The sequence below is a fragment of the Herpailurus yagouaroundi genome, unplaced genomic scaffold (assembly GCF_014898765.1).
Source record: "Herpailurus yagouaroundi ecotype Mexico unplaced genomic scaffold, PumYag 28, whole genome shotgun sequence".
Classification (NCBI taxonomy): Eukaryota; Metazoa; Chordata; class Mammalia; order Carnivora; family Felidae; genus Herpailurus; species Herpailurus yagouaroundi.
The window spans coordinates 104,437,194-104,463,056 of record NW_024412376.1 but is presented as its reverse complement, the minus strand read 5'-3'; the positions used below and the strand labels follow the sequence as shown (position 1 = coordinate 104,463,056).

The following is a 25,863-nucleotide window of genomic DNA, read 5'->3' as shown; positions in this document are numbered from 1 at the left end:
TTTTTTACTCTGGGTATCGACAGCTCTCTGCCGCATGCCCTTGTTTTTGGCTACGTGGGCTGACTCTGGTGAAATGGATTATACTGCTTTTATTGCCTCTCGGGGTTTAATCAGTGCCCAGCAAGCACTGTGTGTGCCTGTGACTTTCTGTTGCTTTTTAATTGTTTAGGCTGTGGGGCTGTTGATGGTGCTGCTTCGCTGTGCTCATACCTTGACTGATCAGTTTTTAACTGAAAGCTTATGCTTCCTTGCAGGATGCCACAACTTGGAAGCCTGATTCATGCCAGAACTGCCGTTGCCATGGCAACATCGTTATCTGCAAACCTGCTGTTTGCAGAAACCCTCAGTGTGCCTTTGAAAAGGTATGTCATCCTAATTGTATCCTAAATGAACAGGTAAAGTCAGAGAAGGTTAGGGTTTCTTCATCTTTTCAGTCGCTTGTTTCTGACATCTATCCCAATCTCTAACTGGAAGCCTTACGAAATTCAGAAGAGAATTTTAACGTCACATCTAAGAATATCTTAATTTCTGTTTATTGAGAATTTACTCTGGACCAGGCACTCAGTGAAAGGTTTACAAACGTTATCCCATTTAATATCATGTGGGGCAAAGTATCTTTATCCCCACTTTACAGATGAGGATATGAAGCCTGGAGATTTCAAGCAACCTAACCATGATTATGCAGTTAATCATCTGCTGCCCAGAGAGTTCCCTGGGGCTGACCAGTGCCAAAGCTGTTGATAATCACCACAACATTTACAAGCCATTGAATGGACTGAAAGTCATCATTGACTTCTTGAAGATGATTTTCCAAAAATACTATTTGTTCTCCCACTGACATTATTGTGCTGCCATTGAGCTCACTAAGACCTTTGACTTGAGAAATCTCCTGGTTGACCAAATATATGACAGATATTTCCTCCTTTCCCCTTTGTTAAAAATTTTCAGTTTTTTTCTGACACATCTATTCTGTTAGAATATTTTTTCCAGGTGCTGACTCTTTTCTTTTTAAAGTGAATCTATTAAAAAAAAGCTTAAGCTTCAAATTTGAACATTTGAAACTTTGTGGAGAAGACTAAATTTTTTTCTTTAAAAAGCATTCTGTCAATTTCGCAGGTACAGTTTATTTTTCTCTTTCTCTCCCCCCCCCCCATAATAATGAATCTTGAGACTTTATGCCATCTAGCGCTAATATGTTTCTGTTTGTTTCTAACGTTGGAGGGAAGGTTCTATCTACCTTTCAGTGTAGCCCTCAATTTCTTCATGGGTTTATTTCTGAGAAGCTGGGTGTACATCCAGTGTTGGTAAATTTAATAATCTTTTGTTGTAAATATGGGGCTTTCTATTTTATGGAGCCAATACTCCTAAAAGAGCTCTACTTTGCTGCTTAGCATGTTATGTCAGAATCTGAGCTGGTCATATAAAGGCCATGAAGATACACCCTCTTCTGCTGCACGTGAACAGCTGTCGTATCCTGTAAGAAGCCTGGAATGAGATGTTAGAAGATATTGATCATATTGCTGAAAATTAAATGTGTTCTGTACCAGGGCTCAGCAGATGAAATCTGGCCTGCCATTTGTTTTTGTATGGCCTATAACAAAAGAACACTTTTTACATTTTTAAAAGGTTGGAAAAAGATAAACAACAATATTTCATGGTATAAAAATTATATGGACTTAAATTTTAATGTCCATAAACAAAATTTTGTTGAAACACAGGCATACTCATTTGTTTATGTGTTATCTGTGGCTGCTTTTATAGCACAAGGACAAAGTTGTGTAGTTGTGACATAGACCAAATGTGGCCCTCAAAGGCTAAAATATTTATTATCTGGCCCTTTACAGAAAATAAGTTTCTGACTTCTGTTCTATACCAAACATGATGTTGTCCCTTCCCAATTTGCTTTTCTAATTTTTCTCATCTCAGTAAATGTCAACTCCTTTCTCCCAGTTGCTCAGGCCAGAACACTTAGCATCATCCTTGACCTCCCCACCACCTCCTACATCTCACATCCAGTGCATTAGCAACTCCCCAGCTTTCTTCATAAAACCGTAGATCCCAAATGTAATTTCCCTGCTCTTAGCTCTGGTTCTACCTATTATCATTTTTTTGTCTGTATTCTCGCTCTAGCCTCATGTTTCACTGTTTCTGGATCTGCTTCTTCACTGTAATCTTGATTTAGCAACCAGCGTTATCCTATTAAAAATTAAGCCATATCATGTTGGTTCTCTCCTTAAACTCCTCCGATGGCTTCCAATGGCTTCTTTTCTCACTTAGAGTAACTGCTCACGGTGTCCTGTAAAGTACTACTGTACCGCTTTAATTAATCTACTGTTTTCTTCCTTGCTTACCCTGCTTCAGGCACCAAGCCTGCTTGGTGTTCCTGGATATGTCAGGCCCACTTTTGCCATTTGGGCCTTTGTACTGCTTTTCCTGATGAAATTGTTCATTCTCTGGAGATATATATATATATGTCAATCACTTGATTCTTTACCTCCTTTAAGTTTTGCACTAATGTCATTCTATTTAAAATTGCAAATCTCGGGGCGCCTGGGTGGCACAGTCGGTTGAGCGTCCGACTTCAGCCAGGTCACGATCTCGCGGTCCGTGAGTTCGAGCCCCGCGTCAGGCTCTGGGCTGATGGCTCAGAGCCTGGAGCCTGTTTCCGATTCTGTGTCTCCCTCTCTCTCTGCCCCTCCCCCGTTCATGCTCTGTCTCTCTCTGTCCCAAAAATAAATAAACGTTAAAAAAAAAAAAATAAAAAATAAATTGCAAATCTCGGGGCACCTGAGTGGCTCAGTTGGTTAAGCATCCAAATCTTGATTTTGGCTCAGGTCATAATCTCTTGGTTTGTGAGTTTGGCCCCATGCTGGGCTCTGTGCTGACAGCATGGAGCCTGCTTGGGATTTTCTGTCCTCCTTTCCCTTCCCCACTCCCTCTCTCTCTTAAATTAACAAATAAATAAAACTTGAAAAACATTGCAAATCTCTACCCCACCACACATTTCCTATTCCTCCTCCATGCTTTATTTTTCTTCTTGGCACAAATATCTGACATACTATATATTTTACTGATACTTCTTGTTTACTGTCTCTTTTATTCACTGTATATCCTCAGCACCTACAATAGCACCTGACACATGGTAGGCTCTCAATAAATATTTTTTGACCGATTGGATGAATGAATGAGAGATAAGGCTAGAGAGTTGGTAAGTTCGAGGTCATGGAAAGCCTTGTACTATGCTGTACTATGGAGCTTGGGGTTCTATTTTTAAGATAATAGATTACTAATGAAGATTTCAGACATGTGGGGATAATTTCCAACTTTTAAGAAAGATCTCTTTGGTTTTTCTAAGATAATGCATATTAGAAATGAGGAGATCAATTCAGAGGCCATGAGAATAATCTAGATGAAGGGATGAGCACCTGAATCAGAGCGCCAGTAGTGTAGGGCTCAAGAGGAAAGGGCAGGTTCAAGAACATTTAGGGGATAACTAGGCAGAACTAAATGAAGTTAGAAGAGTGAGGGAAAGGAAAAGGAGATATGACTCCCATATTTATGGTTTGATGATTTGTTAGCTGAGCCACTGACTGATATTGAAAATATGTGATAATGAGGACAAGCATTCTGTCTGGGAGGAAATGATGATTTCACTTTAGGGAACGTTGAGTTTGAAATGTCCATGGAGAAGCCAGGTGGGCATGTCAAAAAGGGAGCCCATATATGAGTCTAAAGCTTAGAGGAGAAGGCAAGGTTGGAAATATTGTGTGGGTATTATTAGCATATAGTCAGTAGTGTAAACCTTTAGATTTAATGAGCTCATATAAAGAGATTTTGTGAAGAAAGAGTATAAGATCAAGGATGCAATTTGGGGAGCACAGTCATTTACAAGGAGGTGAACATAAGAGAGGGATCTTAGGAAGATTAAAGAGACATGGTCAAAGAGGTAAGAGGTAAGAAGTGGCCAGAGAAGGGAGCAGTATGATGATAGCCAGGAGAGTAGAGAGTTTCCAGAAGGAGTTTGTATCAACAGTGTTGATCACAGGCCACCTTGAAGATGGTGTCAGTAGAGTGGTGGGAGAGGAAGCTATATCACAGAAGTTTGAGTGAATAGAAAGTAGGGAAAGGAAGCCACGTAAAGGCTGCTCTTGCAGGGAGCTTTGCTGAGACTAGAGGGAGAGAAATGGGGCATCAGGCAGACACCAGTCATTTGTGAAGCTTCTTTGAACCTCTCATCCCTAACCATTGAGCCTTCCTGTGTTGCTGCTTTTCTTATAGCTCTTAAGTAGACTGCAAATGCCTATTTACTTGTTTGCTTCCTCCTCCAGACTCTTAGCTTCTTGAGAGCAAAAACCATGTCTTCTTCACGATTGCAGCCCATCGAACAGCACAGTGTACGACGCTTCGTCAATACTTGCAGAATGACCAAACAAGAGAATGGAGAGGGTTTTGTTTTTGTTTTCATTTTTTGATATTAGCATGATACAGACATGATCATGCTAGGAGGAAAAAGGGTGGTGACCTAGAAGAGAGAGAGAAGCTGATGATATGAGAGATGGGGTAGGGAAGACAGACAGAATGAATGAATTAGAAGGAGTGGTTTTTGGGAAGCAGAGTGTGTGGGATCCAGAGGTTGGGGTAGGGAGGCCAACCTCATTCTCTAAAACTGGAAAGAAAGAGACATGGACAGATACAGATATAGTTAGATTTGTAAGTAAAAAAAGGGACAGGAAACTGAAGTAGTTCATATCTAATCTGACTTTGTGAAGATTTTGAGATTTGGTTGGGAGCAGAAAGAGAGTGGATGTTAGGAGCTGTCACTGAGAAGAGAAAGGGACTGACCAAGGTTGAGGTAAAGTATGTGTGCGTGATATTAAGGGCCCATGGAGCAGGACATCAGGAACCTGTGCGGGTACCAAGCTGCATAATGGGATAATTTTCTCATCAATGTTTACTAGCCAGAAATGACAAATTGTGGAATAGATCCTGGATTAGGCTTTTCCATATCAATGGAGAGAAAGAATAAATATACAGTAAGGATTGGGCATTGAGGCTAACATGAATAGGAAAATGAGGCCATTTGGGAGCTGAATGACTTCGAGGGAAAAAAGTGTCGTTCTGCTGAAAGACGTGAGATGGTGGGAGTGAGGGTGAGAGAGAGATAAAGTCCCGAAGGTTCAGATTCAGAGAGTTGAAGGTTTCTGTTATAGAATAATTTGGAGTGTAGATAGGTCCCAAGGTCAACCATGACCATGTGGGGACTCAAGTGAAGCGGAGAGGAGGATTGTTTGAATTGAAGTGGTTAAGAATGTACAGGGATAGAATGCCAGTTTCATGGACATTGAAGTTGTCCAGAATTATATCTAGACATAGTGTAGAAAAGAAACTGTGACCTCGGAGCCAAGTCTTTAGTGAGTGAGTATGAAAGAGTGATCAGAAAATTGGTGAATGATAGTAATAAAAAGAATGACATAATTGAAGACTGCGAAACTCTAAGGAGTTTCCTTCTGTGTAAAATGAGAGGGTTGGACCAAATGATCCAACCATAAGAAATTTCCTACTCCAGGATCATGTGAGTATATCATAGAGCACTTGGGTTCTTTATTTTAAGTAATGAAATAGATTATGGAGTGATAGAACTACAAGAGGCCTTTGGAATTCATTTAGTCAGACTTTCTCATTTTATAGACAAAGAAACAGACCTGTAGGGGTTTAGTCACTTGCTCAAAGACACAGAGCTAGCAAGTGGTCCAGCCATGACAATACTTTAGGCCCTGACTCATGACCGAATATAATTTCTACTCTACCATGTTGTTTTTAAGGTTTCCTTTGTGTTTCTCAGCAATATGTGTTGTCATTCAAATCTGCTGTGGTATACTTACATTAGTTCACGGCACAGGGTAATGAATCACCATTGTACCCTAAGTTATTATTATTAATAAATAACTTTTGTTACTCTCATCTTTTAAAAATGTTTAAAAGTCCTGGGGCGCCTGGGTGGCGCAGTCGGTTAAGCGTCCGACTTCAGCCAGGTCACGATCTCGCGGTCCGTGAGTTCGAGCCCCGCGTCGGGCTCTGGGCTGATGGCTCAGAGCCTGGAGCCTGTTTCCGATTCTGTGTCTCCCTCTCTCTCTGCCCCTCCCCCGTTCATGCTCTGTCTCTCTCTGTCCCAAAAATAAATAAACGTTGAAAAAAAAAATTAAAAAAAAAATGTTTAAAAGTCCTTTTACAATTTGTTTTACTCATAGATTGACTGGAAATAATCTATTGTCAATGGAAATTCTGATACATGTTCCCTCTTTTTCTGTCAATTTATCTATCTATCTATCTATCCATCCATCCTATCCATACTTAACAGATTCTATATCCAGTTCCTATATCTATCTAGAATAGCTAGCTGGAGAGCTAGCTACCTAGGAATAAGGAGAAAGACAGAGACAGAAAAATATTGAGAAAAAGAGAACAGAGGTATTTAGAACCTTAATTATTTAACCCAGTCCTGTGGGGACCAATCCTCTCCTCAGGATTTCTGGAGAATATATATGTATAGAGGAGGGCAATACCATGCAAGGGAACACCATATTACATGTGGGGTTTCGGCTGCAAGCCTCAATGCAGCTAATAATACTATTTACCTAATTAAATTGTGAGAATCATATATTGTGTATATGCAAACATAATACATATATAGACATACATACACACATATATGTATATGTATATGCACATACATGTATATGCTTACAAGAGTACCTGGCTATTCTAAGTACTCAGTTAAGTGTTAGCTATCTTTACCAAATGATCATCATAATTATTGTTGGTTGATTTTTGTAGATCCTATGCAAGTAATCTTGCCCAGAAACCCTAGCAATTTTCACTGATGTCTCTTGCGCATACAGTTACTTCCCACTGTTCCTCAATGCAAACCCTAGGTTTATGTGTTCCATGCAGCTCACAGCTCACAGGGCTATGTAAGGTTACATGGTCACGAAGCAAGAACTCTGTCTCTCCTTCTCTAAGCGCCCACATGCAAAATCTTTTGCTCTTCCTTTAGACCCAATCACCTCTTTTATGTTCTACCACAAGTTCAATAGTTAGACTCAAGCTGGGGCCCCCCACTGATGTTCACAAATAAATAATATTATATTATGAAATGAGTTTTGAGGGCCAGTCTGAAAAATCAGTTTTTATAGAAAACAAAACTAATTTGGGTGCATAAAATGGTCCTTGATTTTATCCGCCTTTCTTCCTTGCTCCCTGCTTCCATGTTAGAATATAAACAACACTTGGATTACCTTATTTTCTATCTGTGTGAAATTCTTAATGCAAATTAGGCTAATATGTTTTCTACAGTTTACTATGAAAATCAGACAAGTGTAGTTTCCTTTTGGGTTCAGAGAGCACTGTTTTGAAAAGTCACTAATGTTGCATAGTATGAACAATTTTATAAAACCCCATATTGTATATTTTATCTCTTGTCAAGCGAATAGGAGGCATTTGGTGATCACTGTTGCTAGATAAAATTGTATTTATCTGTCTTGTGGATTAACAGTGGTAAAATCTTAGTCCCATTTCTCACCCACTCTTGTGGATGTAGTTACATAAAATTAGAATTCTCTTGTAGGTACATTTTTTTAAATGGAAGAAACCTCAAATATCAAAGAAACATTAATACACACACATGCATGCATGCATACACACACACACACACACACACACACACACACACATATTTTCATTCTACTGGATGAATTCTTTGTAGACTTTTATTCTGTGGACAAGCTGTGATTTCCTGGCTAATGCAGGCTCTCTTACCATTTTTGGTCAAAATCACTCATTGCCCAGTCTGTCACTTCTTTAAGACTTGTTGAAATGCTAAGATTTCTAAGTGGAAAAGCAAGATGAGTCAGAGGATCACTGGGCCCCAAAGACAAACATATGCTCTTTGCTCCACAGTTTTAATAACGCTTGGATAGATGGAGTCTTCACAGTGGCAAATGGATGGTTAGTTAACATGACAACTTCCCAGGAGATCCCGGGATATCATGTGGTAGCCCGTTCCTTTGATAGTATCGCATCTCGATAGGAAACACTATTCGAATTACAGTAGCCCTGAAAAACAATGTAGATCTTTATTGGAGTCCAGGAACTCTAGCTGGCTCTCTGCAGTACACGTGATACCTTCACAACAATGCTGTTTCCTCTCTCAGCTTTGTCAGTCCCCTGCCCCATGTGCCTTGCTACTCTGTTCAGTAGAAGTGAACATCAGAACTTCATCCCCCTCCCCCCCCCCCCCCCCCACCGGCTGCAGCAGGCCTCCACGGGTAGCTAGAAGACCTGCCAGTTCTGTGGCCACCCCACCCCCACCCTCATCCCAAGTCTTCTCTTCTCAGCAGAGGGAAACAAACTTTTCAGGGAGATACAGCTCTTCTCTCACCCCAACTTCTTTTCTTGTGTGACACTCAGATGGAACATTTCTAGCGAATAAAATTCTCCACTTCATTACATGTGAAGAGGTGTAGACAATTTTCAAGGAAATTGCTTTCACAGGGGGGTTCGTTTTAACTTTGAGAAAAGCTCATCTTGACAGAGAGAATCCTTTTTGTCAGTTTATTTGGTTTATCCCGTCTGTTGTCACCCGTGGAAACTCATGAAATTTAGTGTATCTGAGATGACTTGGGGTCCCATGAGCCACTGTGAGTGTGTTTCCTGCTGCTGTTTTACACTGAGCTGTTTTTAAATGCTCAGGGAGAAGTGCTTCAAATAGCTGCCAACCAGTGCTGCCCTGAGTGTGTGTTGAGGACTTCCGGATCTTGCCATCATGAAAAGAAAATCTATGCGGTAAGTGTTTTCTGACCTATGGTTGATTCTATGCCTGTAGATCATTGACAAGGGAAAGCTGAATGCTGAACTTGTGTTGACAAGAGAGGTTTTTTTCTTTGCCTGGGCTGTGGAGGACCTGAGGCCCATCTGACTTTCCATAGGCATTTGGGTTTCTTGAATAAAATTAAAATGGTTCTACTTATTTCATAGGTCCTATGTAAATATTTGTAGATTGAATTTGTGCCTATAAAGCATAGTTCGACAATGTTGATTGAAGAAGTTGTGATGCTGAATAATGAAGTTACCACCTTGTCTCTGTATCACATATATTGTTTCCCTTTGATAATTACAAACAACCCTGAGTGAGTGAATAGGGCAGATCTTATTACTCCTGTATTGTAGATGAAAAAGTTGAATTGTGAAGAGCTTAAGGTACTTGCCCAATGTCTTGTTACTAATAAGTGGTATAACCTGACCTAGAACCTGGGTTTTCTTACTCCTAATTCAAGGCTCTTTCAATTATGGTAAGGTTTCTACACTTCAGCACTATTGACATTTTAGGCTTTGTGGTGGGGCCGAACTATGCCTTGTAGAATATTTAGCAGCATTCCTGATTTTTACCCTCTATATAGACGCTGGAAGCACCCCTAAGTCCTGACAACCAGACGTGTCTGCAGGCATGGACAAATTTCCCCTAAGGGACAAAATGCTCACCTACCCCCATTTAGAACCACAATACTAGAAATCAATCTTAAAGTTCTTTTATTATATTTTGTCATACCAGATCCTTTAGGATTAATTTATAGACATTAAGTACTGATTAAAAAGTACAATTGCAAGGTTTCTTATAGGACGTATGAAAATGGAATGGGTTCAGTTCATCTTTACTTACACCTAAACGTTACCCTGAGGCAGTAGGTGATGTTGAATGTGGTAGAAAGAGGCTCTTTGCTTTTAATCCTCATCTTCCACCTGATACAAACCCCTCCCCAAGTTAATGCCTCTGCCCATTCAGGTTAGTGGGATTTGATATACCCACTCTAGGCTGCTATTCAGAGTGTGTACCTAAAACTCAGTGAGCATAGTGTACTTTCCCCGTGGGACAGGATCATCTCCCTTGAGCCACTGTCTCCTAATTACCTGAGGAAGCCACTCTTTCAGTTCTGCACAATGTGTTGCTGAAAGACACCCAAGCAGGATCTATGCTGGGAATGTCTTCATACCACATATCACCCTTTGCTGCTCAATTCAGTCTGCATTATGTGGAGTGGTGTAAACCTTGCTGCCGAAGGGGACCCCTGTGAAATGGAAAGTGCTGCAGAGCATAATGGTGGTGAAAGTAATGCCAGGTCATAATGATTTGAATAGGTGTGTGGTTCAAGGTCAAAAGCACCAAGCTGAATCTCGCAAATGAAGGAGCACCTAGTATCCAAAATAAGGTCAGGGGACAATCAGACGTCTCGAGTGAGTGAGGATACTAGGGACATGGAAAATCAGAATTCAATAAATCTTTGTAGTTTAATGACATTTATCATTTGTTCTCTTGTGTTATATTTTTGTACATGCACAATCTTCTTATCTTGGTTTAAGATGCTTGAGAACATTGACAGTATTTTCTGCATCTTTGTAGTGATCTTCCTTGCTTCCCACCTAACCAGGCACTTGACGCTAAACTTTTCCCAGAGTGGGTGCTCAGTAAACATCAATGGAGGATTCAAACAATGAACAAATGCCTTCTCCAACTTATCAATCTCCTTGTCCCAATGGCATGCTGGTCATTGACCAACGACCTATGTGGCTGGGTGGTTCTAGGACCACCGATCTGCTGATGGATTAGTTAAGAAATGAAATCCTCTTGTCCTCTAGCTTTCTCTGGAAGAGTTCAGAAAGCCCTCCTTCTTCCCCCCATCCCCCTACCCCATTCTGCTGTATTACATCACATGGAAAGCTCTAAACTGGGTAAGAACATATCCATGTGTCGTTTTCCCATATGCAACTTTCAAAACGTACTCCTCAGAAAATATATTTCTGGTACTTGATGTAAGTGAGAAAAAGCTGAATTTCAGGAACTCTATTTTGAAGGAAAAAAATCTCTAGTGGTCTACTTCTTCAAATAGAGATAGAATAATGATTTTTTTAAGCGGAGACAAAAAAAATTTCCTAATTTTAGTCTTAATAAGGTTAAAATGATCATGTTTCTTGCCTTTCTGCCCTTCCTTCCTCTCACTTTTTTCACTTCTCCTAGATTCTTGCCAAAGCCTTTTTAATATTATTTGTTTTCTTTTGTGGGTTAAATACTTGTCTGGGTTTGCTCCAACTCTCACCTTGTTGCTTGTATCACTAGGTTTTTTTCCTGAATCTTAGAGGGTTTTGGGGTTTTTTTGTTTGTTTGTTTGTTTTTGACCCTTTCTGCTTGCTTAGGAAGCAGTCCAGAGCACTCCTTTCTCATGGAACAGCAATAATCTTCTCTTTAGCCTCTGGCTTGCATTCCATAGGGCAGGTCATGGAGATACTCTCCCTGTAGCTACAAAATAGCCCGATATTTTAAGGACTTTAGAATGGTGATCCACGGTGAAAACTTTCTCCTAAGAGAGGGCTTTACAAGAGTCTGTAGGAAGTGTGGCAGGAGGGGAATTAGTTGAAGTGATACTGTCTCAAGAGAATAGGGTTGAAGGAAGCAAAGGAAAGTCAAGGATGGGTCCAGCCCAGGGCAGCACGAGGAGGCCACCCTTTAATGAAACAGCCTCGCCTCACTAGAGGACCACCTTTGTTTGCAGGGTAAACAGCTTATTACACAACCAGCCTTCTAACAAGTCAGGACAAGTCCCGACATCTTCCCTGGAGTGAGGAAAACACATGAGCCATTTGGCTGACTCCAGGTTATTTGAGAGTCTTACACGGGCTTATTACAGCCAGCATTTGGGGGACTATTTCATCCATGACCTCCCGAAAGCTATCCCTTCAAATTAGTGTTTGGATCTCTGCCCAGCCTTGCCAACCATTCAGGGAGACAAGCCTGAAATATGTTTTCCTAAAGAGCGTTGGAATGCTTTTCCCTGTTCTTTGCCCCACAAATTAGCTTGTGAAAGGGAGGGAAGAGGACCATTAATCCTCTCTCTTTCCCTTTTTTACTAATTGAATCCCATCACTAGATAATGTCAGGTCTGAGAAGATAGTGTGTGGAGATTCACCGAAAAAGTGGTGATGCCCTAGTGCCCACATTCGATTGAATAGAGGAGAGAGGTCTGCTCGCCTTGCCATCTGTGACGCTAACAGTACTAATTTATGTGTGTGAAGGAAGAAATGAATATTGAATTCCGTAGCCTTGTTCTCTTCAAAGTAGAGGATGTAATTATAATATGCACTGAACATTCCCAGATAGTTAGTATTCTGGATCTATAACTTCATAACAGGAACAAATTATACAAAGAAAAATTATTTTATTGTTCCGTCAGTAAGCCAGGCAAATACTTTATGACCTTATCTTTCCTTTGGACTTATGTCAACAGCCAGGCCGACTTATTAGTTGGCTATGCAAAAGAATATATTTAAGATGTTGTCTGCAGAATGCACTTTTGTCCCATGTCAAAATCTCATATTTTCAAAAGGTATTAATGAGGTTAAGATGACACAGCTAAAACCAGATCTGGGGGCATTGCTTTGTGTATCTATTATTCCTTGACTTTACAAAGCTCTCTTTGCTGCCACAGTGTTTATAAAAAGTGAGGCTTTTGTAAATGGGTATAGAGAACACTAGGAAATTATATATAAATGTATATATATGTAAAATTCTATAATTATAATTATATTGTATTATATTATAATTATAATGTATATATGTATATATCAGCATGTGCCAAGCCCCTTTATCTCTAATCTGCCTCTGCTCAGGGCGACATCACTGTTTTAGCTATAGGTGTAGGAGAGGAAAATGGAGTGGACTTATGTGACTTTTTCCCAAGAGAGATGTGGGAGCAATTTGTCTTCATCACTCTGTGCACTTTGTTATTTTTTTAAATGCTTATTTATTTTAAGAGAGAGCACAAGCAGGGGAGGGGCAGAGAGAGAGGGAGAGAGAATCCCAAGCAGGTTCCACACTGTCAGCCCAGAATCTGACGCAGGGCTCCAACTCAAGAACCATAAGATCATGACCTGAGCTGAAACCAAGAGTTGGTCGCTTAACGGACTGAGCCACCCAGGCGCCCCTCCCGCCCTCCCTTTTTTAAAAAAATGTTTATTTATTTTGAGAGAGAGAGAGAGAGAGAGAGAGAGCACACAAGCAGGGGAGGGGCAGAGAGAGGAGAGAGAGAAACTGTGCCCTTTGGATCACCCTAAGGATCTTCTTCTGTGGCTTTGACACCAAGCATTGGAGATTCCCCACCAAGTGTTTGCTGTTATTCCCATAATTTTCAAGCTTATTGTGAAGGGAGAATCCCCTGCCTCGTTTTATGTCTCTTGAGTTAGATAATAGATGCACATCATCAGAGAGCTTGAAGGTACTGACGAGATTAGCTAACACAACCCTCTCATTTTACAGATGAAAAAATGTGGTGATTGACAGGTTGTTATTGTAATTAATTTTTGTGGTCTCTGTGTGAAAGGTCGTGTGATTGCAAATGTTTAAGAAACAACTGTTAGTGTTTCTTAGTAGCAACAGAACAAGCTCTTATTTTAATGAAGTGAAATGTCAAGATGTTTAGAAGCAATCTTCTGACTTTTAATAGATAAAGAAGTTCACTTCAAGCTGTTTTATATGCAGCCTTCACATTTTAGTTTATTTAAGACATATAAATGATTCATTCGATATTTTAAACAGTAATTTGCCTTCTGACGACAAAAGTAAAAATATGTTTATGGTGAAAATTGGAAAATAAAAAAGTGTATAAGCAGAAAAAACATCATTGGTAATTCTCAAGCTATGAAAATCACTGTCGGTGTTCTCTCAGTTTTTTGGAGAGGAGGTAGCAGGGGAGATGGATAGATAGAGATATATGTTCTTACGTAATTATAATTATACTGTGTGTACAGTTTATGTCTTACTTTTTAAATATAACGTGTTGTGTATAGTTCCCTGGCACACCTTGGAGAACATGATTTCCTATTGTTAGGGATTTGTATAGCTTCTAATTTTCATGATCATATTTCCAACTTTGGTACATAAAGAACAATGAAATGGAATTCCTTATATTTAAACATTTTGTGTGTTGTTGATCATTTTCTTCAGATAACTTCTTTTAAGTGAAATTAGTAGGTCAAAGCATCTAAAGATTTTTTAAAATTTGTTTTAATGTTTATTTATTTTTGAGAGAGAGAGACAGAGTGCGAGCAGGGGAGGGGCAGAGAGAGAGGGAGACAGAATCCAAAGCAGGCTCCAGGCTCTGAGCTCTAGAAGCTGTCAGCACAGATCCTGATGCAGGGTTCAAAATCACGGAGTGTGAGATCATGTCCTGAGCCTAAGTCAGACGTTTAACCGACCGAGCCACCCAGGCAAAGCATCTAAAGGTTTTGATTATTGAAGCTGTGACATCTGTGATCATTAAAATTCAATTTTAAGTTGTCTGTGTCTAATGAGAAATCCAGTGGGAATATCACGGCTCGTGCCGCCTTTCTTCAGGTGTGATTACCCTGGGTAGGCCCCACCTGGCTGAATATTCCAGGTGCTGTGGTGAGGGAAGGCTCTGTGAAGGAGAAAATGCCATTCCACTGCTGTTTCACCAACACTACAATGAATTTTAAACTCTTCCCATATCTGATATTAAGAAGTATTATCCAATTTTATTTTAATTAATATTTCTTTGCAATTTATAGCATTAAATATTCTATAAGCTTGTTTTCTGTTGTTTTTTTTTCTTACTGCTTGGAAATGACTTTATATAATAGAGTTTAGTTCTAATTAATATAATTTCCAATTTTTATCAGCTTGCCGTTTGCCTTTTGACTTTGTTTATAATGTATTTTTGACAGACTTTAAAAATTTTAATTCATTAGAGGGGCGACTGGGTGGCTCAGTTGGTTAAGCGTCTGACTTCGGCTCATGTCATGATCTCATGGTTCGTGGGTTCGAGCCTTGCATCGGGCTCTGTGCTGACAGCTCAGAGCCTGGATCTTGCTTTGGGTTCTGTGTCTCCCTCTCTCTCTGACCCTCCACTGCTTGTGCACACACACACTCTCTCTTTCTCAAAAATAAATAAACTTAAAAAAATAAAATTTTAACTCATTAGAACCTATCAGTTTTTCTCTTACAGTTTCTTTCTTTGCTTTTATGCTTAGGCTTTTCAAAGTATAAAGGTCATTTGCCCCCTATCTTTTATTAGTTAATAGTTTATTAGCAAGTTGTGGGCTTGCCCATTTATATGCTGTACTAAATTTGAAATTTTATATTTAATTATAGCAGAAATAAAAATTGGTGGTAGAGGACTTGGCCTTGATATTTATGTCCATTTCTATGGTCACAGATAGCACACGGGTGTGAAAAGGAGGAGGAAGGCTGTGAACTCAACACAGTGGAAAGAGGGGAGAGGATTGAGCACCCTCTACCTGCCACCCTTCCTCTCCCTTGCCTGCTCTTTAAAAAACTACCTCAGGGGCGCCTGGGTGGCGCAGTCGGTTAAGCGTCCGACTTCAGCCAGGTCACGATCTCGCGGTCCGTGAGTTCAAGCCCCGCGTCAGGCTCTGGGCTGATGGCTCAGAGCCTGGAGCCTGTTTCCGATTCTGTGTCTCCCTCTCTCTCTGCCCCTCCCCTGTTCATGCTCTGTCTCTCTCTGTCCCAAAAATAAAATAAACGTTGGAAAAAAAAAATTAAAAAAAAAAAATAAATAAAAAACTACCTCATATAATCCTTATAGTAACCCAGTGAAGGGGATGTTGTCATACCATTTCAGTTTTTCAGACCAGAAAGCTGAGGTTTAGAAAGATTAAGTCACTCACCCACAGTTCCTAAGGCAGGGAGGGCTGAGCTGGGAGCTTCCAAGGAAACACTTGATGCATCTGACTCAATGCATACTTGCATTATTGTTCTCTTGTGCTCCAGTAAGTCCATCTAGAAGAAAGTAATCTTCGTGACAGTAAGGTGAGGACTTGGTTCCCAAATAATTGGATGACTGTGAGTGCCTATTACTATCATTATAATAATAGCACAGGTTATTAGTAACGTCAGACGTGGCTTGCTTGCAACCTGGCTGTAATTTGCAGAATAAAGGGGTACTGACTTGTTTAGGTAAGACAGAGTTCTTTTGTGTTTGGGAATGCTGAATAACTATTCTGGATGCTAGCTTGAGAAGCAAGGGGACATTTATTTTCTATGCTTCTCAGTCGCACAGTTGTAATCCCCAGATTATATTTAGGTGATTGAGCACCTGGAATGTGTGATGTTTTTAGTAGAAATCTATACATGATTTGTGCTGGATCAGTTATCATATGTTGCATTTAATAGAGGCAAAGGAAATCAGTCTCCAAATATTTAAGAAAATGTTATAGGAGGAAAATTTCATTCATTTAACTTATTTCCCCCTCCCCCCACACACACATCTTGTAAAAGGCCACCATTATTCCATTCTGCCATATTTTGACAGCTACTTTCCCAGGCAATCAACATATTTGTAGCTTTTTATATTCAGTGTTCACCACCCCCAATCTGCATCATATCTGAGGGGGGCTCATTTAAATATTTTTGGTACTCAGTAAGTCATAGAACTCAAAACAGGGATCTGTTAGATCACTGATACAGTGCTAGCTTTGGGAACATCATATCCCGAACTGAAGTGGATTAGCAGCATTCTGTGTATGTAGATGGGCTCAGAGTTGGCTCTGTAGTTTGTGGAAGAGCTGGCTGAAGCAGATGCCTCTTGCTGGCTGTCGTATTTCCCCAGGACCTAAAGATTATTGGAGCAGGAGAGAGGCAGAGGGGGACAGGGAGGAGGAAGGATAGGAAAAGAGGAATATGGGAACTAATCAGGGTTTTAAAAAATAAAGGCAAAAAAAGAGAAAGAAAGAGAGAGAGAAAGAGGAACAGAGTGAGAGCTATTGAAAATAATAGGACCATTATAAAGAATTCAGTAAATATATGTATGTATATGTGTGTATATTTTACTTTAGACTTTATAGAATTTTTTAAATGACTGGGGTTAGGGTACCTTTTATTTTCTTTTTGTGTATTTCTGAAATTTTCAAATATAAATCTTAGGGATACTAAAAAGAAAAGAAAATTCAGGTTTTTAATTGGTCTCTGGCTTGGAACATTATAAATCCTGGTCTTAACCTTGTAAGCCTAGAGCCTTCTTCCATCTCTCCTGAGCACCGTCCTTCATTTGTGTAAGAGGTTTGCTTCTGTCTGGTCAGATGAAAGCTATATTCTGACAATAACCTTCTTATTCTTTTTTCCCCTCACCCCAGCATGGGACAGAGTGGGCCTCCTCCCCGTGCAGTGTGTGCTCGTGTACGCATGGGGAAGTCCGATGCATGCCCCAGCCATGCCCACCGCTGTTGTGCACACAGCAGGAGCTGGAATTCATCCCCGAAGGGAGCTGCTGCCCAGTCTGTGTGGGCCCTGGGAGTGAGTATGAACTTCTGGAAAGAAACCCTCTTTGCCTTTGAGGTTTATGTGGTGACATCCCAACTTTTTCTTGCTCAGTGTGGCTCAAAGACCCCTAACCCGGTTCTTTACTGGAACCAAGTTGGATCCTTACACTTGGCAGAAGCAATGTTGCAGAGAGTGAGGCTGGAACTGATCTCCAAGCTCCATTCCAGATTTGGGATTCTGCAAGTTTCTGATTTATTTATTTTGTGCTGGCCAGATGCATCCCTCTGCATCCGCAGCTCCCAAGAAGGAAAAAGAGGAGGGATGAGATTCTCTGATATGATTCCATAAGGGCCAACGTAGTTCCTCCTGCCTCTTGGCAGAGAGAAGAATGAACAAATCACTTCTCCATGTAGCATCACTAGCGCTAATTCTGCTGGCTGGTCTTTGAAATGACATAACATCTTTCTCCAAGACACACAGAGCAAGAAGCCGGTAACTCATTTGTCTCTATGGCACCTTCACTGTGGAGAATATGCCTGCCTACAGACCGAGGCCCCGTTCAGCAAGCCAGGGGCACATTTCCAGGTCCTTACCTTGGAGTCCATGCTTGGTCCAAGTCCTCCTTTTATTACAGTTTAGGACTATATGTCGCTCCCATTTTTATAAATAAATAGTGTATACTTCACGACAAATACAAATTATTGTCATTACTGCATTACATCCTCTCCTGGCATATGATTACAAAAATTATTCTTTTATTTAATAATACCTGGAAGCTACACTCTTATTTTTGCCTTTTCCCTTTGAAAAGACCCTGGTTTCTTTCTCATCCCCTGTTACTCCATTCCTGGCAATCCGTTACTCTGGAGAACCATTACAGGGATTAAAAAGTATGCTTAGGAAATGATGAAAGTACAATGCTTGCCTCACACATTTCAGATGTCATCCACCAGAAGAGGACTGACAGCTAGCTGCTTTGGGCCAAATAACCCTGCAAGTAAAAATACTTGAACAACAGAGTTTGTGGGTGGTGAGTAGGCTGGCTGAGTTTGTGGGATCCTTTCTTATGCTTTAAGAGGCTTTCTTCTTGGCCTCCATGAGAAAGACATATTGGAAGCTTTTTGCCTGGAGAGACTGGAGGATCAGCCAGGGCCAGCTTCATAATTTGCTAGGTGCAAAATGAAAATACAGGGCCCCTTGTTCAAAAGGCAGTGGGTCTTTCTTCTGTGGTCTTTCTCAACTGTCAAGTTTTTAATTTGCGATTTAATGTCCTACTCCTTCAGGCGTGGGGATACTTCCCGGGCGGGTGGAGACCTTACAGGCACCCCAAGGCCACATCCTGCTACTTGGTGCGTAGGGCACATGTACTCCCCTAGCACCCGCATCCAGGTCCCTGCTGTGGGTGCAAGATGGCAGTGTTCACAGTGATGTCGGGGTCCAGGAATGAACAGTCAAGAAAGAATTCTTGAGACATATTTGGTGCAAAAAATGTGGTTTTATTAAAACACAGGGACAGGATCTGTGGGCAGAAAGAACTGCGCTGGGGTTGTGAGGAGTGACTGATTATATACTTTCATTGGAAGGGGGTTAGGGATAGCATAAGTCTCTAAGGAATTTGGAAGCAAGGTTTCCAGGACTTTGAGGAGCTAGCTGCTGTTAGGATCATTTACTACTGTCTAGTAAAACCTTAGACATGAGGTCCTTCAGATGTATATCAGTGGGCCATATGCTTGGAGGATGATTACTAACATATATCTTGGTTGGGGTGGTAGAGGTAAAGGAAGTTTCTAAAGGGATTTTTATAAGTTTAAGAAGACTTATAGGATCCTGGAGGTCAGGCTAATGTCAAACTAAGGTTGCCTTTTGCCCTTAACAAAGCATTAATATCAAGGCAGCTGAGTTCCTAGAGGAAGGTCACCCTGTCTTAAGTACTTGTCAATGGGCTGCGGAGGAAATGTAATCTTTTCTTACATTTCTTTTGCCTTTGTTCTCCGCATCAACTGAGTGTGATTTTGGGAGCAAGTGGCTGAGAATCCATCTCAGGAAGGCAAGGGGGTAGTGGAATGCAGGACCATGCATCAGCTGAGGCTCCCTAGCACATGTTACGTTGCCTCACCAGACTTCACTTACAAAACTTAGGAAGTTATTAAGAACTCCATACCGTGACTGCAGAGTTTTTTTTCTTTAAAGTTTGTTTATTTATTTTGAAAGAGAGACACAGAGAGAGAAAGGGAGGGGCAGAAAGAGAGGGACATATATCTATATCTATCTATCTATCTATCTCTATCTCTATCTCTATCTCTATCTCTATCTCTATCTCTATCTCTATATATCTAATCTATATCTATCTATATCTACATCATCTATATCATCATCTATATATAATATCAAGCAGGCTCCCCAGGGTGAATCCCAACATGGGGCTCCAACTCACAAACCTTGAGATCCTGACCTGAGCCAAAATCAAGAGTAAGGCACATAACTGACTGAGCCACCCAGGTGCCCCTGACTGCAGAGTTTTAATCCCCAAGTCTGAGCGCCCCCAACCACAGGGCCCTGTGTGACTATACTGGCTACACACCCATGCAGTCAGCCCTGGGATCAGCAAGTACAATCCCCCCAGTAATCCTTATTTTTTCTGACCTTCCAGAACCTTGTTCCTATGAAGGCCGTGTATTCCAGGATGGGGAAGACTGGCCACTGAGTCGGTGTGCTAAATGTGTGTGTAGAAATGGGGTCGCCCAGTGCTTCACAGCTCAGTGTCAACCTCTGTTTTGTAACCAGGTAAGGAAGACAGCCTCTAAATGGATCCTTCATAGACTATTAACTTCACTGTTCAGGAATTTGAGCCTCTTCTGAGTTTGTCAGGCAGGCCTCAAAAGTACTAGGAAAAAGAAGCAAAGGCAGTTTTGTTTTCCTTATACTTTTGGAGACCACCCTTGAGATGTTTCTTTTACTGTTAGAAGCTATAGATAGGTCTAATTATCAGCCATTTAGGCTAATCTTTACGTAATGAAAGTGAGCCTTGAGGGTACCTACAAAGAAGGCAGTTGCAGATGTTGCAAAAATGTCAAGCTAAACATCTGGAAAAGCCAGTAATACGATCAGGTATTGTGTCTCAGTGCAGAGGTATAGTCTTGCTTTTAAAGACATATGCATGTCTTTGAACATGATTATCCAGATGTGTACTTTTTAATTCTTATAAGATAATGATTCAAGTTATTCAAATCTTCTCTGGGAAGCTTTAAAAAATGGTGGGATTTTGTTCTTCATTTAAAGTTCATCTGATTTTCAAAACATTAGACTCTTCACACAAATTTAGAAGAGACAATCAATGGCAAATAAATGTGGTATACATGGTATTTTATAGTTTTTACTCTTCCAGAGGCTCCTATGGATGTTCCTTGGCAGTTGACAGATAACCATGAAAGGAGTTTGCCTCCAGTTGAAAAACAGCTCATTTTTGATCTAAGGAAAAGCTGGAAGCCAACATTCAGTTGATACAGAGCAGTACTTTGTGTCAAATAAAACAAAATCAATAACATGGCATATTGTGACAATTGGGCAATATTTTTAAAGGCAGACAAAAGGCAATTAGACAAGAAATGCTAAATGCCAAATAAAGGGAAAATGTATCTAATTGAAAGACTAGATTGTATTACCCACCCTACCACAACCACCATGCTCGTGTCACATCTCCCAATTCATCACAAAGTCTTCTCCCAGTGCTGAGATTACAAATGAGCTTCTCTGTAGAGTTGCACAATATCTCACATTCAGAGGACGCTGTAGTGTTGGGGCATTTTGATTTAGCACTTTCCAGGATTCAGTTCCCTTGTGTATGAAGGGTAATTAAGCAGTTTGCCACCATTGCAATAAGGAAAGTGGGAGGAGGCATGGAGGAAACACCACATTGTGAGCCTTCTGCTTTACATCTTTGAAACCTTAATGGACTGCATGTTAGGGGGATAGATATTGGAATAACTGAAAGTGCTAGTTCCCATTTTTAAAAACATTAAACACAAACTCTAGCTTCAAACACTGCACTCACATATAGTTTGCACTGATATACATAATTAATTTAAAAAGATGAAATTTGGTACCATACTTTAGAGCTAGCTGATATACAAGCATTCTGGAGTCTTAAAAATAGGTTGATTTTAATCACTCTTGTATCATTAAGTTTGTATTTTTGCCATCACATACTTTAGAAAAACAACTCTCAGATTATTTAGAAATATTTTTCTTGATTTAATATCATTATTAAATATGAGATGTTCTGATGATATAAAGGGGCATTATAAAATTTAGGCTTTTGATGGTAACATCATCACCACTGTCTACCTTCTACGATCATCGTTGTCATCACCATCACCACAGTTTTGGCATTTATTATGTGCCAGTCATTAATTTTAAGGGCCTTGTAGTTCTCATAAAAACCTGATTAAGTAAGAACCATTATTATCATCCCCTCTTGCTGGTAGATAAAAGTGAGATATGGAGAGCTTAAGTGACTTGCGTAAGGTACCACAGTTAGGAAGTAGCAGTGCTTCTAACCTAGTCAATTCTGCATCACAAATTCAACAGACCACACCCATCTCATATTTTTTTTCAATGTTTATTTATTTTTGAGAGAGAGAGAGAAAGGGTGAGTGGTGGAGGGGCAGTGAGAGAGGGGGACAGAGGATCTGAAGTAGGCTCCGTGCTGACAGCAGTGAGCCCAATGCAAGTCTCGAACTCACAAACTGTGAGATCATGGGTCCTGAGCCAAAGATGGATGCTCAGCTGACTAAACCTCCCAGGTGCCCCACCTGACTCATATTTTTAACCATTATACTATATGGCCTTCCAAAATGTTGAGTTATATAACATTTATGTATAGTAATAATCACAATAACAATAGTCACTAACAGACTTGAACATGATTGCAACTATTTTATATGCATTAATTCATTAAATGTTAAAAACACACAAGTCCATCAGAAAAAGTGTATTTCCAGGTCTTGAGCTCCAGAAAAAACTTGATTTTTAATGTAAGAGTTTTTTTTTCTTTTAAATTGTAAAAGGAATCTGTACTTACTAAGCAAAGTTTGGAAAAGGCAGAAAAGCAGAAAATGATCATCTATATTTCTACCATTCAAAAACACCACAATATATTTTGGGGGTAATTCATTCCAATTTTTTTGTAGGCAAATGTGGATATATTTTTTTGTTTCATGGTTGTAATCACATTTTAGAGGCTGGGATAATCCAGAGAACTCCCATTTGATTCAACAAAAAATGACCATCAACGAGGCACATCATAGTCAAATTCACAAAATACAGAGATAAGGAAAGAATTATGAAAGCAGCAAGGGAAAAAAGTCCTTAACCTATAAGGGAAGATAGATCAGATTTGCAGCAGACCTATCCACAGAAACTTGGCAGGCCAGAAAGGAGTGGCAGGATATATTCAACATGCTGAATCGGAAAAATATGTGGCCAAGAATTCTTTATCCAGCAAAGTTGTCATTCAAAATAGAAGGAGAGATAAAGAGTTTCCCAGACAAATAAAAGCTAGAGGAGTTTGTGACCACTAAACCAGCCCTGCAAGAAATTTTAAAGGGGACTCTTTGAGTGGAGAAAAGAAAAAACAAAACAAAACACCAAAGTAACAAAGACTAGAAAGGACCAGAGAACATCACCAGAAACATCAACTCTACAGGCAACACAATGGCACTAAATTCATATCTTTCTGTACTCACTCTAAATCTAAATGGACTAAATGCTCCAATCAAAAGACATAGGGTATAAGAATGGATAAGAAAACAAGACCCATCTATATGCTGCTTACAAGAACTACTTCAAATTTTTTTTAATGTTTATTTATTTTTGAGAGGAAGAGACACAGAGTATGAGTGGGGGAAGGGCAGAGAGAGAGAGGGAAACACAGAATCCGAAGCAGGCTTCAGGCTCTGAGCTGTCAGCATAGAGCCTGACGAGGGGCTCAAACCACAAATCGTGAGATGATGACCAGGGCCAAAGTCAGACATTTAACTGACTAAGCCACCCAGGTGCCCCACAAGAGACTCATTTTCGACCTAAAGACACCTGAAGATTGAAAGCAAGGAGTTGGAGAACCATCTATCATGCTAATGGTCATCAAAAGAAAGTTGGAGTGGCCATACTTATATCAGAAAAACTAGATTTTAAAATAAAGACTGTAACAAGAGGTGAAGAAGGGCATTATATCATAATTAAGGGGTCTATTCACCAAGAAAATCTAACAATTGTAAACATTTATGTGCCCAATGTGATAGCACCCAAATATATAAATCAATTAATCACAAACAAAGAAACTCATTGATAATAGTACCATAATAGTAGGGGACTTCAACACCCCACTTACAACAATGTACAGATCATCTAAGCAGAAAATCAACAAGGGGACAATAGCTTTGAATGACACACTAGACGAGATGGACTTAACAGATGATATTCAGAACATTTCATTCTAAACCAGCAGAATACACATTCTTCTCAAGTTCACATGGAATATTTTCCATAATAGATCACATACTGGGTCACAAATCAGCCCTCAATGAAAATATTGAGAAATAAAACCAAAGCTAGAAGCATCACAAGTCCAGACTTCAAGCTATATTACAAAGCTGTAATCATCAAGACAGTATGGCACTGGCACAAAAACAGACACATAGATCAATGGAACAGAACAGAGAACCCAGAAATAGACCCACAAAGATATGGCCAACTAATCTTTGACCAAGCAGGAGCCGAAGTCAGATGCTTAACTGACTGAGCCACCCAGGCGCCCCTGAAAATCATTTTCTTATTGCCCACATACATTAGGTATAATTGGAGGGGTCAAAAATTGGGAGCCATTATTAATTTCTTCACATCCCAACTCTGTGGACTCTTTTCCACTGAATCCTGAAATCTAGTGCCCTGGTGGGAAAGTCTGATGTCTGTCTGCTTTCTATTCCATTGTGTTCAGCTAATTTTAGTCTGTTGGATTCTTGCAGGTTGTATCTTTATCTTTATAATCAAAAAAATTTTTCAGGGTATTTCTAGGTGAGATGTCTTTTCACCTTGTTGCCTAGAATATGGTGAAGCCCTTTCAGTCTGTATTCTAGTTTTTTAAATGCTTTCTCCAGTTATGGTTTTGATTTAATCATATTAATTCCAATTATTCTCATTTCTCCAGAAAGTTATGATGATTCTTGGATTGCTCCCCTCTCCCCTTATTATCAATCATGTTCTTTCTTACCATTTTTCACTTTGTGTCTTTCCTCTTCATATGGAGAGAGCTTCTTGAGTTTGTATTTACCACTTCTAGTATTGATTTTAATTTGACTATTTCACTTTAATTTTCTTTTAATTCTTCCTTATTTTTCCTCTCACTGGTTCATCTAGTTTTTTATCCTAATGCTTATTCTTTCTTTATTGCTGCTTGCTTCCATTTAATAAAGACTGCATTTTCTTGCATCTTACTGAAGTTGCAAAATTGCTTTTAAGTCCTTTTTTTTTTTTTAAGATCTTATAGGTATAGTTTTCAGAAGTCTGCTCTTTCTCTGAATCTTCAGAACATTATTAGTTTTGTTTGCTCTTCAGAGTTTTTCCCAAGTTCCTTGCCTTCTATTTACTTATCCTTGGTCAAGAGAAATCTGTCCATACCCACTGCTCGAAAGCTGCAAGGGTAAGTGGCCTGCCCCTGGCTAACTCCCCTTCTTGGATCCATAGCCAGATGCTAAGAAATATGTCTCCTTGTCTGAGGGTTTCCATTTAGTATGTCCCTATTGTACTAAGATTGGATCTTTTTCTACCTCCACTGCTCAGTTCTCTTACATTTTTAATATGTGAAACAAAAAAAACTGTAATCCCCAGTACACTGCTGCAAAGGCTCTCTTCCTCCCTCAGTGACCATGTGCTTTTCAGTTGAGGCATTGTCCTATCCTGCTACTTTTTATCACTCTCTCTGCCTCCTCCAACACACATACTTCCCAGTCTCTCCCCCCCCCCCCCTTTTTACATTATGGGCTCTGATTAGATGTAGCAAGAAAGATGTTGAGGGAGGTGAGGGCTGGCATTCTGACTGCTTCCAACAGTTGTGGCCACACACCGGAGGGATGAATCTGGGTTGTGTTTGGTATAGAAAGGCAGGGAGTTAGGCAGACATGATGGTTTTTATATCTATTTAGGTTTACACAGCAAAGAAAGGCCATAAAATGTCTTATGCTCAATGGGACTTCCTCATAGCAGTGGCAGGGGGTTGGATGTTTTACTTTTTGGTGGTGAAATTTTTATCTCTTTCTCTATCTACAGAGGTATCATAGTGGGAAAATATTTCACCAAGAGCTGTCAGCCATAATACACCATAAAATTTTTATCATAAATATTTTTATTTAAGGAATATGAAAAACCACAATTAAATATATCCTTAATGGTAGTCCTACCCCAAATTCTAATGACAGTAATCATAGTTTTTTTGTATCAATTTCTGTGTTTACTGAAGGTACTATATA

General features: G+C 39.9%; 1 protein-coding gene across 1 annotated transcript in view; it reads left to right on the top strand.

Annotated features, from left to right (window-relative positions):
- Nucleotides 1-25,863, top strand: part of FRAS1 (Fraser extracellular matrix complex subunit 1) — a 421,505-nt gene that overhangs the window by 151,313 nt on the left and 244,329 nt on the right. The window contains exons 3-6 of the mRNA XM_040480456.1: nucleotides 255-362; nucleotides 8,749-8,841; nucleotides 17,215-17,374; nucleotides 19,992-20,125. Of these exons, the coding sequence (XP_040336390.1) occupies nucleotides 255-362; nucleotides 8,749-8,841; nucleotides 17,215-17,374; nucleotides 19,992-20,125 (495 nt within the window). The remainder of the gene's footprint in view (nucleotides 1-254; nucleotides 363-8,748; nucleotides 8,842-17,214; nucleotides 17,375-19,991; nucleotides 20,126-25,863) is intronic.